This window comes from Pelmatolapia mariae, linkage group LG5 (assembly GCF_036321145.2).
Source record: "Pelmatolapia mariae isolate MD_Pm_ZW linkage group LG5, Pm_UMD_F_2, whole genome shotgun sequence".
NCBI classification, from domain to species: domain Eukaryota; kingdom Metazoa; phylum Chordata; class Actinopteri; order Cichliformes; family Cichlidae; genus Pelmatolapia; species Pelmatolapia mariae.
The window spans coordinates 25,870,657-25,883,465 of record NC_086231.1 but is presented as its reverse complement, the minus strand read 5'-3'; the positions used below and the strand labels follow the sequence as shown (position 1 = coordinate 25,883,465).

The following is a 12,809-nucleotide window of genomic DNA, read 5'->3' as shown; positions in this document are numbered from 1 at the left end:
ATAACACGCTAAATTATGAAGTAAAGCGATATGGGGAACCCGGGGGAGAGATGAGATGGCATAGATGGTCACACAGGAGCTGGGGGGGCACACTGGTACAATAACAGGGACAGTGTGTATGTGTGCATGTAAGTGTGTCCGTGTGTGTCAGTCACGGGGGGGCAGACAAAAGGGTATATGGAGAGTGTTGGACGCCCACCCCCCCGCCGGCTGTCGACATGGCCCCCAGGGTTTCTGACAGAGGTCTCACATCGCAAACCAAAGAGCTGTCTGCAGCCTTGAACTTCAGAGTCCCATTTATCCTTTAGTTCAATCCACTATACATTAATAAATAGCACTGGGTGGATCACACATTTTAGCAGTGCGAAACTTGCACCATTAAAACTGAAGGTTAACATCTTAAACAAGTAACCTTTGTTGAGGGCCACCCACTTCCAGTCAACTAATACGTAATGCTGAATAATTAAAACATAAGCCACAGTCACATTGTTATATTATCAGTTTAACTGTTTTTGCAGCTGGAATTTCAGCATTTTAATATCTGTGCCACCAAAGATCATATACGGCCATACAGCATCGTTATGTTCCAGGAAAATAAATACCCAGACACAAAACAGAACAGAGGTGGTAAAACTAAACATTAACAGTGCAGTACGATGACACCAAATCAACAACAGAATCACTTACAAAAGATTCTACGGGTGGAAATGTTTTTAAACTGCTTTATCAGTGGTAAGGTTATGTGATAACAGTACTATAATATACTGCGGTGGTTACCGATTAGACTACATTGTTCTTTTCATTTACATGAATTGTTTAATGCTTAATAACTGATCATTTAAAGACATATGAATGGTTTTCAGGTTTAAGAAAAAGCTTTTTAAATGAGATTTTGGGGCAATTTAAACCACATTGTTAATTGAAGCTCATTCCTTAATTGATGTAAGCCATGTAATACCATGCCATGACATGTCATACATCATATTGTCATTTCAAGGACCACATATTCTCTTGCTCCCTTGTCTTCTGTGTAGCAGCTGGCTTGCAGCCATGTGCTTCTTTAAATAGTGAGTGTGTGTGTGTGTGTGTGTGTGTGTGTGTGTGTGTGTGTGTGTGTGTGTGTGCGCGCGCACACACACACTAGTTTTAGACTTTGGACTCATACTAGTAAGGAAAAAACATAAGATCCAATGAGGTCTGAATAAAAAGACCAGAAGGAGAGTGCACAGGCATATTAAGGCTAAAATCTACAAGCCATTAAATACACAATGATACAATTACTACAACACATGTAATACACGACACCCAAAGGTGCAAGTATTATTAAAAGTGAATAAAATGGAACATCTCCGCAAGCTGCAGGGTGTGGTTCATATGCGGAAGCACGTGTGCACACAAAGTTGATGCAAGCTTATTAGCAGGCAGAAACCAGAAAGATGTTCTGTGACCAGACAGACACCTACTGTGGGGGGAGGGAGGGAGGGAGAGAGACTGTGGGGGAAAGAGTGGAACAACTTAATAAGGCAGCAACATGTAGAACAGAGCAGGAGCGAGGGAAGCAGAGGAAGAAAAGGGACTTTGAACCTTGAAAGGGACTATGAGATTGTCTGCCCACGCCCTGCTTTCTTAGCAGAGCAGCGATGTAGGGAGGAAGACTGAGAGAGAGGGAAATAAGGGGATGAGCGCAGAGGAATGAAGGAGCAGAGAATGGAGAGTTTAATTTAAAGTGAGATGCCAGAGAACGTGTGATATAAATGTAATTCAACATGGATTATCAAAGTCTCACGGAGCAGATGCTTGACTGAACCTACCTACATACATGATCCTCCTATGCTGTGCAAACACGCACGCACGCTCAGACTGCTTTGATGTAACACCCAGGCAAACATACATGTTGATTTCATCTCCTAATCCCTCATCCTTGACTTACAAGAAAGCTGCCAAACCTACACAGTTTATCCCCTCGACACACATGGCGCAGTATGCCATAAAACAATAAAAAGCAAGAATGTGTGAATATTTTTTTGAGAGCACATCCTTTATTTTTTTTTTCTCCTTATGGATTTTCATAGAGTAGAGGGGGAGGGGTGGGGGCGCTTGGCACCCCGTTATCATTCTAACCCAGATATGTCAGCAGCAATCAAACCTTGTGCTTTTCAGCTTTTCAAAGACAAGCTTTGATTTTAGAGGTAGATACGCTCTCCTGTCTCCTGCCTCTTCTCTGAAGACAGCACCATAATTCAGCAAAAGGATAGACTAAAACTGATTTTTGTTTTCCAGATTAAGTGGATGAGCAGACCAATATTATCTGAACTCATTTCTAATTTTGTTTGCAGGTTCCCTTAATGATTAACTCTGATCAGCTTTGTTACCATGATTTACACATTTATGATCTTAAAGAAGCCGGTCATTAAGAATCCAAAGTGCAAAGGTCCACTGATAAATTTGGAACTGAACAGTGTACCAACACACATAAACAAGTCTAATAAATCAGAACATAATTAAAGAGAAAAATCAAAACAATTACATTTGTCTTTTAGCTCACATATGTAACTAATCAAATCGTCAAAGAAATGTTTCCGCCCCCAAAATGTGCTGAATCATGAAAAACTGGCAGCATAAGGTGAAGGTTTACTTCAGATCTAACACTATGACGTCTGACTATCGTAGTCTTAAATCAAACTACAGGAATCATAAATTCTACACTTTGTTTTTATATGATTTTATGTGATTTTCCCCCACGTATTTTAATGCCAGCAAGTGTGAGGATTTGATCACTGCTTCTAATCAGATCCATAACAATGGAACAAAGAGCACTGTGCGAACAACCTCCCCTTAGGCCAATTTTCAAAGAAAAGGTAGGTTAACAACCCTGCTGCTGAAGTAAGCATGGCATGCAAAAGCAGCTAGGAGATTTAAAAAAAAAAATCTTAATATACATAAACATATTCTTTATTTATAGAGCTTTGTGTTTTAAAATAACGTCAAGCTTCAAAAGGTTAAAAAAATAACTCTCCATCTTTCTGAAGCTTGTATGTAAGTGCATCACTGTCCATCTTGAGTTTCTATAGGAGTGCAATAGTGTCATGAAATGGAGGCTGGAATAAAAATCAGTGAGAGCCACTTTACTAAAACAGCACAGTGAAAAGCCCAACATGACAGACACAGTTAGCCGGTCTTGTGAGACTGGGCGACTCAGCACGCTACCGGATTTTATTTCCTGCCTCTCTTTCTCTATGCCTCTCCATCCCAGCAGGTGGTTAGCGTTTCTCAATCACAATCGCTCTCCTTTTCTGATCTGCCTGCACTTCGGAGTTTGCTTTTCCTTCAGCTCACTTTACTGTGTTACTCCTGTCTCCAACTGCTGACATCTCCTTCCTTCAGTGACTCTGCATTTATTTCTTCTATCCTGTCTTTGACACACGCAAGGGTTGATGGCGAAAATGCAATATTCATCTGTGTTCACCATTAGGCAGGCTGGCTGTGAGGGCTGCGGAAATGAAGATTTAACACAGCCTGAATAATTGAACCACTGGGACATGTGACTGACACAAAGAAACACACCGGCACAAAGACAAACACTAATCCACGTGTGCTGCAAACCCCTGTACATCTGTCATGTCATATTCCTGTGAGTGTGCCTATGTGTCCATTCCTGTGAATCTTTACTTCACACCTACTCTTCATTTAGCTTTCACTTGTATTGTATTCAGTTCTGCAGCTGGTGTGTTAGCACAGCTGGGGTGATACCTGCAGCATCAGTGGGCTTTGTCGTCTGTCGGCGAATTACATCAAGGAGAGAATGCTTCACATTTTCTCAATGTCGTATCAGGATGAACACTTTTCAACCAAATACACCAATAATGTGCTATTAATACTCGCTTAACACAAGCTGCATTTGCTAAACTTCTCCCTCTTCCATGAATAAAACTCTGTCTTTGTGCAGTTGTCTACTACACGAAAGTCTACCCAGCCTCCCGTCTTCTACTGAGCCTGATGGATGGTGCAGCGCGGTGCAGAAGTCATAATGGAAGCTTTGAGCAGAGATCCTGAAAGAACATTAGGGGGAAGAAGAAAAAAAGCTGGGATTTGGGAATGTTACGACTAAAAACAGCCACAGACAGGCAGAGATTAAGCATCTGGGATGTATGGATGTTACTGTATGTGACCAATCGTCCAAATACAGTAACATCCAGAGCAGAGCCTCATTTCCAACACTATGATTAGGACGCTAGGAACTAGGAAAACTAGAACAACACACACATGCAGAGTGCTGCAACTTTAATGAAGGGCTGAATTGGATGACCATGGATGTATGAGAGAATCTGCCAAAACACCTGATACAATCTCACACTGATTTCCCTGAGGGGCAAAATGTGGTTACTAACTGTTGGAAGTTTCCTCGGGAGCCTCACAAAGAAAAAAAACAAAAAACAAACAGAAGAGCTAGAGGACTGAAGCTGTTTGAAAAGCTAAAGAAGGTGCACTGCCACCAAACCAAACCAAGAGTTAAACATTGGCCGGTCATGGTCTGACAATGCTCCATCTGGCAAAGAAGCTGTGGTTACTTCAGCCCGTCGCCTCAACTTCCTCTCCATGTTCCCTGTCTTTCCCTCCCTCTCCCTTCCTTCCCTCCAACTTTGGAGATGATTTGGAAAATAAATTGCGTCACTCTGAATGTAATCTGCTGCTCGTTACAGCCAGACTTTCTCTGTTTAACTCCCTGCCCTGGTCTCTGTTTCTTTACATTTTCCCCCCTCTACTCGTTCTGTTTGCATCTGGTCTCAATTACAGCACCTCTAGTCTGCCTTTGGTTTGTCTCTGGTGAAATATATGCACAATTGAAAGTGCTGCATTGTTTTGGAGAACTGCATGAGGGATATTGCATTCCACCTCCACCCATTTCCTAATTTATTTGCTCCCTCTTCACAGCATTGTTTATATTTTATTAAATATGGCTTAGGCACGTCTTCTCCTCATACTGAGCAGAAACTCACATGTGGGGGTGTGTTTATGCAAGTTCAGCTATGAGCTACATGGTGCACTGAGGTGGAGAGAGGAATTCAACAGAATAAAAAGGGAAATTAGGTACTGCAACAGATGAGCAAGTAAAGAAAGACAAATGCATGTGCATGAAGGAACTGTATGGGTAAAGGAGGGAGAAAAGGAAAAAAAGGAGTGTACATAGAGGAGAAAACAGATATTACTAACAGATTAATACACCAGGATGGAGCGATACAAAGCAAAAAAAAAGAAATAAAAGAAAAAGATGGATATTATTCAGCCAGTCTTTTCTCCACCTTACCCATATAACCCCTGCAGCCCTGTGCTGCTGGTTGTGCTCTGTCCTGATAAGAGCCAGTGACAGTCACACACAAACACACACTAAAGCAGTATAGTCAAACATGCATATATATCCATGCACCAGGCAAGGCCCCTCAAGCAGCCTTGGCCTATGGCCTAGTGTGTGTGTTCTGCTCAGTGTCTGAGCACCAGCCAGGGTAAACACAGAGTGCCAGAATGTCACCGTCCGGGGCCTCACACCTCCATCACAAATAACCCCATCAGCCATTGTGTGTGTGTAAAAGAGAGCGTGAAAACAAACATTATGCATGTGTTTCTGTGGCTGTTTAAGAATGTGCGAGCAGGCTGTATGCTTTAAGTGTATTTGGTTAAGAGTGTGTGAGGAAAAGCCATCACTTGAGAAAATGTGTCACTGTACTGTTGCACTTTGTTCAGAGAGCAGCCGATATGTAGCGTCTCTTCTTAATCGCTGGTCAGTGTGTCACAGACTAACATTTGAGTAAATGGCTTCAAGTGTTTGTTAATGTGTCTCCTACCACCACTGCTCTGTTTCGATATGCACAGTGCCCACACCTATAGCACATAAACACAGTCAATATGTGTTAATAGAATATCTTACCATTTACCCCACATGCACACCCCTATTTTCTTCATCTTACCACTCTTGCAGAAGTACAGAAGACTACTTAAAACACTTATTTAGGACAGTAAAAAAACCTGGTACAGCTTAAACTTTGCTTCAGCTATCCAGAAACAGTGCAGGCTCTCAGACGTTTTCTGGCAAAATCTAATCCGACCTTCCTGTTCTTGAGTGTGATCAGCGGTTTGCACCTTGTTGTAAACTCTGTGTAGTAGACTTGGATGATGACATGCCGGCCTCCTCAAGAATCTTCTTAACTTGACTACATGTGGTGAAGGTGCTTCACCTCAAAAACAAGTTCAACATTTGTAAGCAACTCCAGATTTTTTTTTTTTCTGTCCAACTTATCTTCAAATAATGAGGGAACAGGCCTCACCTGCTATAAACCTGCTTGACAATCAACAGTTAATGCACTACTTTTGTTAAAACTCTTGAATTAAAGTTGAAAGTCTGCATTTCCATCACATCTTGAGTCTTCATTCACATTCACTCTGATGCCATACAAAGTCAAAATTACAAAAATCCTGTTATTGTCCAAATACCTATGGGTCCTAAATGAATGCGTTATTCAGGATCAGTGATTCAAGTCGATGCTGGTTAACTCCCAAACAGAAAATAGCCTCGTGAATTGATCCATTTCATTTTTTTCCCCTTGCTCCATTTTTAGTGTCCAAAATGGATCAGCCATCAAATGAGTATTACACGGGCACAGAATACTAGCACTCACTGCTATCTCTAGCTATATACTTAGCATGTACGTGCGGCAGAACTACTGATCTACTCATCTAACGCTCAAAATTCACGCACATTACTAGATGATGGAGAAAGAAAAAGTACTGACAGGAGAAAGAAGGAAATGAAGAAGAGTGTGACATACTTTAACCTGCATGCATTAATAGATAGGAGGGACAGAATAAAGAGGAGGAGTGAAAAATTCATCACTAGAGCCCCACATTCCATGTAACACAGATGTTGGAGACACTAAAAATAAACGTGGAACAAGACAATGGTAGTGAAATTACTGACTTGTAGAAAAACTGAATATATTAAATACTGGAAAACATTTAAAATAGCATACAGGACTGTTCAAAAAGAAAAGGTTAACACCTCTGAAGAGAGAGAGAGAGAGAGAGGGGAGGGATGGAGAAATGGAAAAAAAAAAGACTTTTGGGTTAAAAAGCAGCAGCCTCGTACCCACAAATCTCAATCAAGTTAACCACCTCCTTGATTGCTCAAGTGAGACTGAGCCTTGCTTTGCAGCAAAATAAACACGTAAGCATGTCTTAACATAGCTGAGCCCAGCCACCCCTAACCTTGCCTGGCACTCATCAAGCCTCACAATAGTACTTTATTTCCATGGATGTAGGGAGGAGAGGAGAGGAGAAATAAAGGAAGCAATCAAGTTCCTCAACAAATGAGAGGAGACAAAGAAAGTTAAAATTCCTCTAGAAGAAACAGGAAATAATTCATCAAGGAGACCACCTGTTCTTCTTTTGCTTCACTCTTCCTCCCTCTTCAGCTTTTTTTTTTGTTTTGTTTCTAGAATAAAGTAACTCCTACTCCTCTCCTGCAATTTTCCGCCCGAATGCTCCTTAATTCGAGAATTTGTTTGTTGTGCCATTGGAAGCATTGTTGATTCATGCATATTTGATTTGGAAATGTCACTCATTATATTTATTTCCTCTCTGCTTACTCTGTCTTTGCCTCACTTTGCTCCCTCTTTTGACACAGTCCGTTCACAAAAAAGAACAACACTTTCACTCTTTGGTTGGCTTATTCAAAACCTTTTAGCAGGATTTTCATTCTTTAAACTTGTTTATTTATTTATATATTTATTTTCTTCCATCACAATGTAATTTGGTGGAACAAATTACAGATGGATGAGATAGCACTGGAGTGCTGGTTTTGTGAGAAGAACGCAAAATAAAGTGTCCTCTGGGTTGCCATGGTAACACAACATTTAGATACTGTCAGATGAGAGGATGAGGGGAGGAAAAAGGAAAAGAATTAAGGTTATAGAAAAAGAAATCTTATGTACAGCTGTCAATTTTTTTTTAAATATTTAAAATAATGGTGCTTGTTCTTTTGTTTTATTGAAACAGTGGTTAAAAAAAGGGAACTTCATTCGTTTTATGTCATGCTTCGACTTATGATCAGCTACCGTCTAGTGAGTAGAACACCGCTTACACCACAGAGTCAGCTGGGCTCCCATCAACCCTGTGTAAACGCTTCTATCTGATTTCTATCTGCCTGAAAATGAGTCTTATCCAGTCCTATCTACTGTGTGTGAGAGTGTTAAAGGTCTGAGTAAAATGCCTGCCATCAGGAGAGCAGATTTCACTCTTATGTTTAACACTGCTTTTTGTATTCAGGATAAAGCTAGAGCATAAAAGGAGACAAAAAAGGGATTGCCGGGTGTCTAAATTAGGGGTGCAAGCATATTTGAACACAAATACCCATCCCTGATCTCATGCAATCCCAAGAGGTAAAACCATGAGGTGGATAAGAAAGCGAGGCAAAAATCTCTGTAGTCCTTTCCTTTTTTTTTTTAGCAATGTATATTTTGTACAGCTAGCACGGAAAGTGAGCAAAAAAGAAAAAAATGGATGAGAAAAAAAAAAAACATGTGGAGACTGAGCATCAAAGTGGAGATGAGGTAGCGAGAGAAGGACCTGGAGAGGAGAAGGATAAGCCTAGCCTACAGGAAGAGCTGTACTTGTTGGGGCACTGAGAGCGCAACTAATGGATAAGGCAGCTAAGAGAAGGATGATGAATGACTTTGTGAATATGTATCTACATGTGTGTGTGTGTGTGTTTGTTGTAAGAATGTTTATACTTCGGTTGCATAAAAGACAAAACATAATACTTGTGTGTTTATGCTGTGTGTATGTGTGTGTGTGCGCGTGTGTGTGTGTGCGTGAGAGAGAAAGAGAGAGAGAGAGAGATGGTGCAGATGATGGTTTCTCTTGTGGAGCATGTGGTCGGTGGATTCTTGGGCAGACGAGGTGACAGGAGAGGTCTCTCTGTCCACATGCCACTGTCAGCCGATCTGTCTATCCCTTTTGTTTTCCTGCTGTCTTTCTCACTCCGATGATCATCTTCCTCTTTATACGCAGCAAATGCCAAAATTTGAAATCCTCATAGTTTGAGATTTATTTTTAAAAGACTTGCTCAGTTAGTCATTAAATAATGTCCAGCTACTTAATTTCCTGTCAAAAATCTGATAAACTCATCTAAGCTTATTCAGTTCCGAATCTTACTCTAGCACATGCTATGCCTCAGAAAAAATTCTCCTATCATTCACCAGTGTTACTGAGTTTATATGTTTACTTGCTTCCAGCTTTCCTCTGTTTTTTTTCCCTTTCATCCCTGCAGGCCTTTCCTGTTTATCCATCCGTTGCCCCTCTGGCCTCTCTCGGCTCAGAGTATGCTAGCCAGCGCTCTCCCTGTGCCTTGCAGATGGGTGCACTAATCCGCTAACGTTAGCTCCATGAGCCGTGAAGGCTAGGTCGGTGTCTTGTTTTGGACGGGCACTGAGGCTGCGGTTTAACTTGCTAGCATTTGGGATTCTGCACAGCTCAGGTTTGAGGGAAGAGAAAGACGAAAGTAAATAAAGGTCGACCAATTAATAAAGGCCGGTGATGGGGCTGGCTGACAAGGGGGGACTTTAATCTGCATAGAGATAACAGCGAAAGTCAGACCACAATATAAGGAGATAGGGTGGAATCGTGTTTGTGTGTATTTGTGTATGTGTGAAGCATCAATCAGACAAAGCACAGGCATGACTGTCAGTCACTTGGGAGTGCAGTGGATTTACATGCGCAAGTCCACAGAGGAGATGCGCGTTTCAGTGCATTTTTCTGTGTGTGTTAATATATACAGGACTGTGTTTGGTGTGTGTGAGACAAAGAAACTAGAAAACCACCCTGAAAACATAACACGGCTCTGCATCTATCACTAATATCCTTGTTTATACTCCAGCAGTTGACAAACACTTGTTATGCCTTGCATGATGCCTGCTGTAGCTGCCAGAAGGCACGATTGATATTAGCTTTTATGCTAATGCAGCATTTGGCTATGTAAGAACAAGGCAGTATTTCCATAGACATTCATTCATCCAAGCCTGCTTATGGCCTTATGGGCCACGACAGAATTATTGCTGCACAGTACACAAGCTGTTGTCACTGTGCCAAAAGCCACTATCACACATACAGACAGCAGACACACAAAGCAGGATAATATGAGGAGAAAACCACAGTGAGGGTGTGAAGGTAAAGGTAAAAGCTGGACGCTGTATGTGTCAAATCTATAGATAACCAATATACATTCAGCAGAAGATGTTGCAGTGGAGTGACAGCAATGTGCACTAATCTGCTCAATGAATCTTACCTCAGAGTTGTTGACACGGCCCTCCTGAAAAGAGCAGTCGTTGGCATTCTGGGTGCACATGTGGCGGTACTTGCACCAGTGGCATGGGAAGGAGCCATTTACACAAGAAAGACAGCTAAAATAGAGAGAGATTAAAAGAAAAAAGAAGTTAACAGGGTCACCTGACTTCTTACTTCAGGCTCAGTCATTGCACTGCTTTACAGCATCATTTGTCATGGCACAGTAACAGAAAAAAGTGAAACTGGTCCATCAGTTTCTATCAATAACCTGATCTAACTTGCTGGAAGAAGACTGCATGTTATTTTATTTTCTCTTTATCATGTCATCTCTCTTCATTAAGCAAGTTCATTGAAATTCACATATGGAACGGACTGTGTTTGGGATGTGTGGTCTGTCACAATATGTCATTTCTTTTTTTCCCTCCACTTTGTAGGGAACAGTAGCAGGAAAACAGAAACCCAATGCCTAACTGTGTGATAGTTGTGTTGCCGCCTGCTTTCTGGAGCAAGCTACTAGAGCCCAGTCGTCTAGATAGGCTAAGATGCTGAGACCCCTATTTATGAAGGGTGCTAATGGTGCCTCGGCACATTTGCAAAGAGCAAGAGACAACCCGAACGGCAGCACCGGGTATTCATAGGCTACGCCCTCGAACGCAAACCTCAGAAAGTGCTTGTGGTTCGGGTGTATAGCCACATGAAAAATAGCACGTCTTAGATCGATTGTTGATCGATCAATCGCTCAATCTCCCAGGCCAACTGCATTCAAAAGCTGTCTCAGTGTTCAAGACCACTTGTATTGCTCTTTTCTGCAACAGCACACTTATTTCCTCCTTCAGTATCACTGCAGCCTCCTTGCAAACAGCAGTCTTTATCATTCTGCAGAAACAAAACCGCTTGACCCGGAACTGCAAACAGTAACCCATAGCAACGGCTCGCACCACCCACGGAGAAGGGGCGGAAGTGTGCCAGCTGTGAGCAGCCAGCCAAGCTGACCTGCAGCAGCTTGGGAACTTAGGAACATGTACATTCATGCAGTTGTTTGAAGGCACCTATATTGGGGCACAACAATGAAAATACAGCGGGAACACTCGATGTGGTCACCTGAAAATTTAACACACCTGGAATGGGCGCTTCTGGGCCTGTGAGAGCTAGCTGTAGGCTTGGGTTTCATATGACATATGGGGATGATGTCGCGCAGAGCGACGCATCGCGCTATATGTGCAGGCGGGGCCGTGCACATGCACGCCATAGGTCGTCCACCTTAAAGTGGTGAATAGAGGTTTCTTCAGCCAGGACACACAGAGCCGTGATATCCCATACTTATGTGTTGCACCAAGTGAATCGACTGAAAGGGAACCAGCAGACTGAAAATAAAATGTAAAACAGGGCTGGGATAATATAGTTTGACAGTTTTTACAGTGGTATTGGGAACACCACACTGACCAATGCAAAAAAAATTGTATTGATATAAATAAATATTTTAATGCTATTTAATTTTCTTTTTTTTTCACTTGTTTTTTGCCACCCCGTTTCATATTCTCTCTCATATCTTCCTCCCATCTTCCAGCTAGCTATCTAACATATGTACCCCCCCTTTCCCGTTCCCTCATTCATCACTCCCCACTTGCTTGTAACTGTCCACTGCTTGCTGCTTCTATATGTTCAATAATCTTCCTCAAACTTGGCCTCTCTGTATACATTTCCCTCCAGTCCTTTATTCTGTCAGTCTTTTAAAATCTACCTCTTTCTGTCACTCCATTTCTGCCTCTCTCCCTCTTTTCAACTCTTTCATTCACCCTCTCCCCCTTCCCCTTTGTCTAAACCCCTCTTTCATCCGTGGGACTAAGAGTGCTTCACAATTTGAATTCACCTGCTTTAACTGAGGCGAGGTGCAGACAGACAGGCTGAAAGATGAGAGGAAGGAAAGAGGGAAAGAGAGAGAGAGAGATCAAAAGCAGGTGGATTTCCCTGACAGAGATGTAGACGCCAGGTATCGTGGGAGAGATGGGAGAGGGGGGTAAAGGGGGTGAGAGGTCTCACAGGAGAGCGAGGAAACATTAGGCTGGAAGTGGGGAAGCGTTTATGAGTCTGTATCCACCATCTAAAGGGACCTGTAAGGGACAGCCAAACAGGTTTAAGAGCAGTTTATCTACAAGGCATCATGCTATTGGTGCTCTCTTACTCCTCGAGAGATGCTTAGCCACTTGGTATCTCATTTATGTGTACTGCATAATCTAATGTAACCATTATGACTTAGCAAATAAAATTGTTTCATTTTATTACAGAGCTTACTAAAGCCTTTTGTCTTCGGCATGAGGTTAGTTAGAGATTATTCTGTGACTCATTTCAGCTACTGAGCTTTGTGTGAGCATATGGTTTATTGGAAAGACAATAAAATACTACATTTAATATAAGTAAGCTGGGAAAGCGAGCAGGTTGATTCGTATTCAGCCACATCCACCAGGTATAAATTTGTG

The 12,809-nt window shown here is 41.9% G+C and overlaps 1 protein-coding gene across 4 annotated transcripts in view; it reads right to left on the bottom strand.

Moving 5' to 3' along the window:
• The window catches only part of LOC134627962 (plexin-A1-like), a 178,339-nt gene that overhangs the window by 59,509 nt on the left and 106,021 nt on the right, over positions 1 to 12,809 (bottom strand). For all 4 annotated transcript variants that reach the window (XM_063474478.1, XM_063474480.1, XM_063474479.1 and 1 more), the window contains exon 9: positions 10,334 to 10,448. In XM_063474478.1, the coding sequence (XP_063330548.1) occupies positions 10,334 to 10,448 (115 nt within the window). The remainder of the gene's footprint in view (positions 1 to 10,333; positions 10,449 to 12,809) is intronic.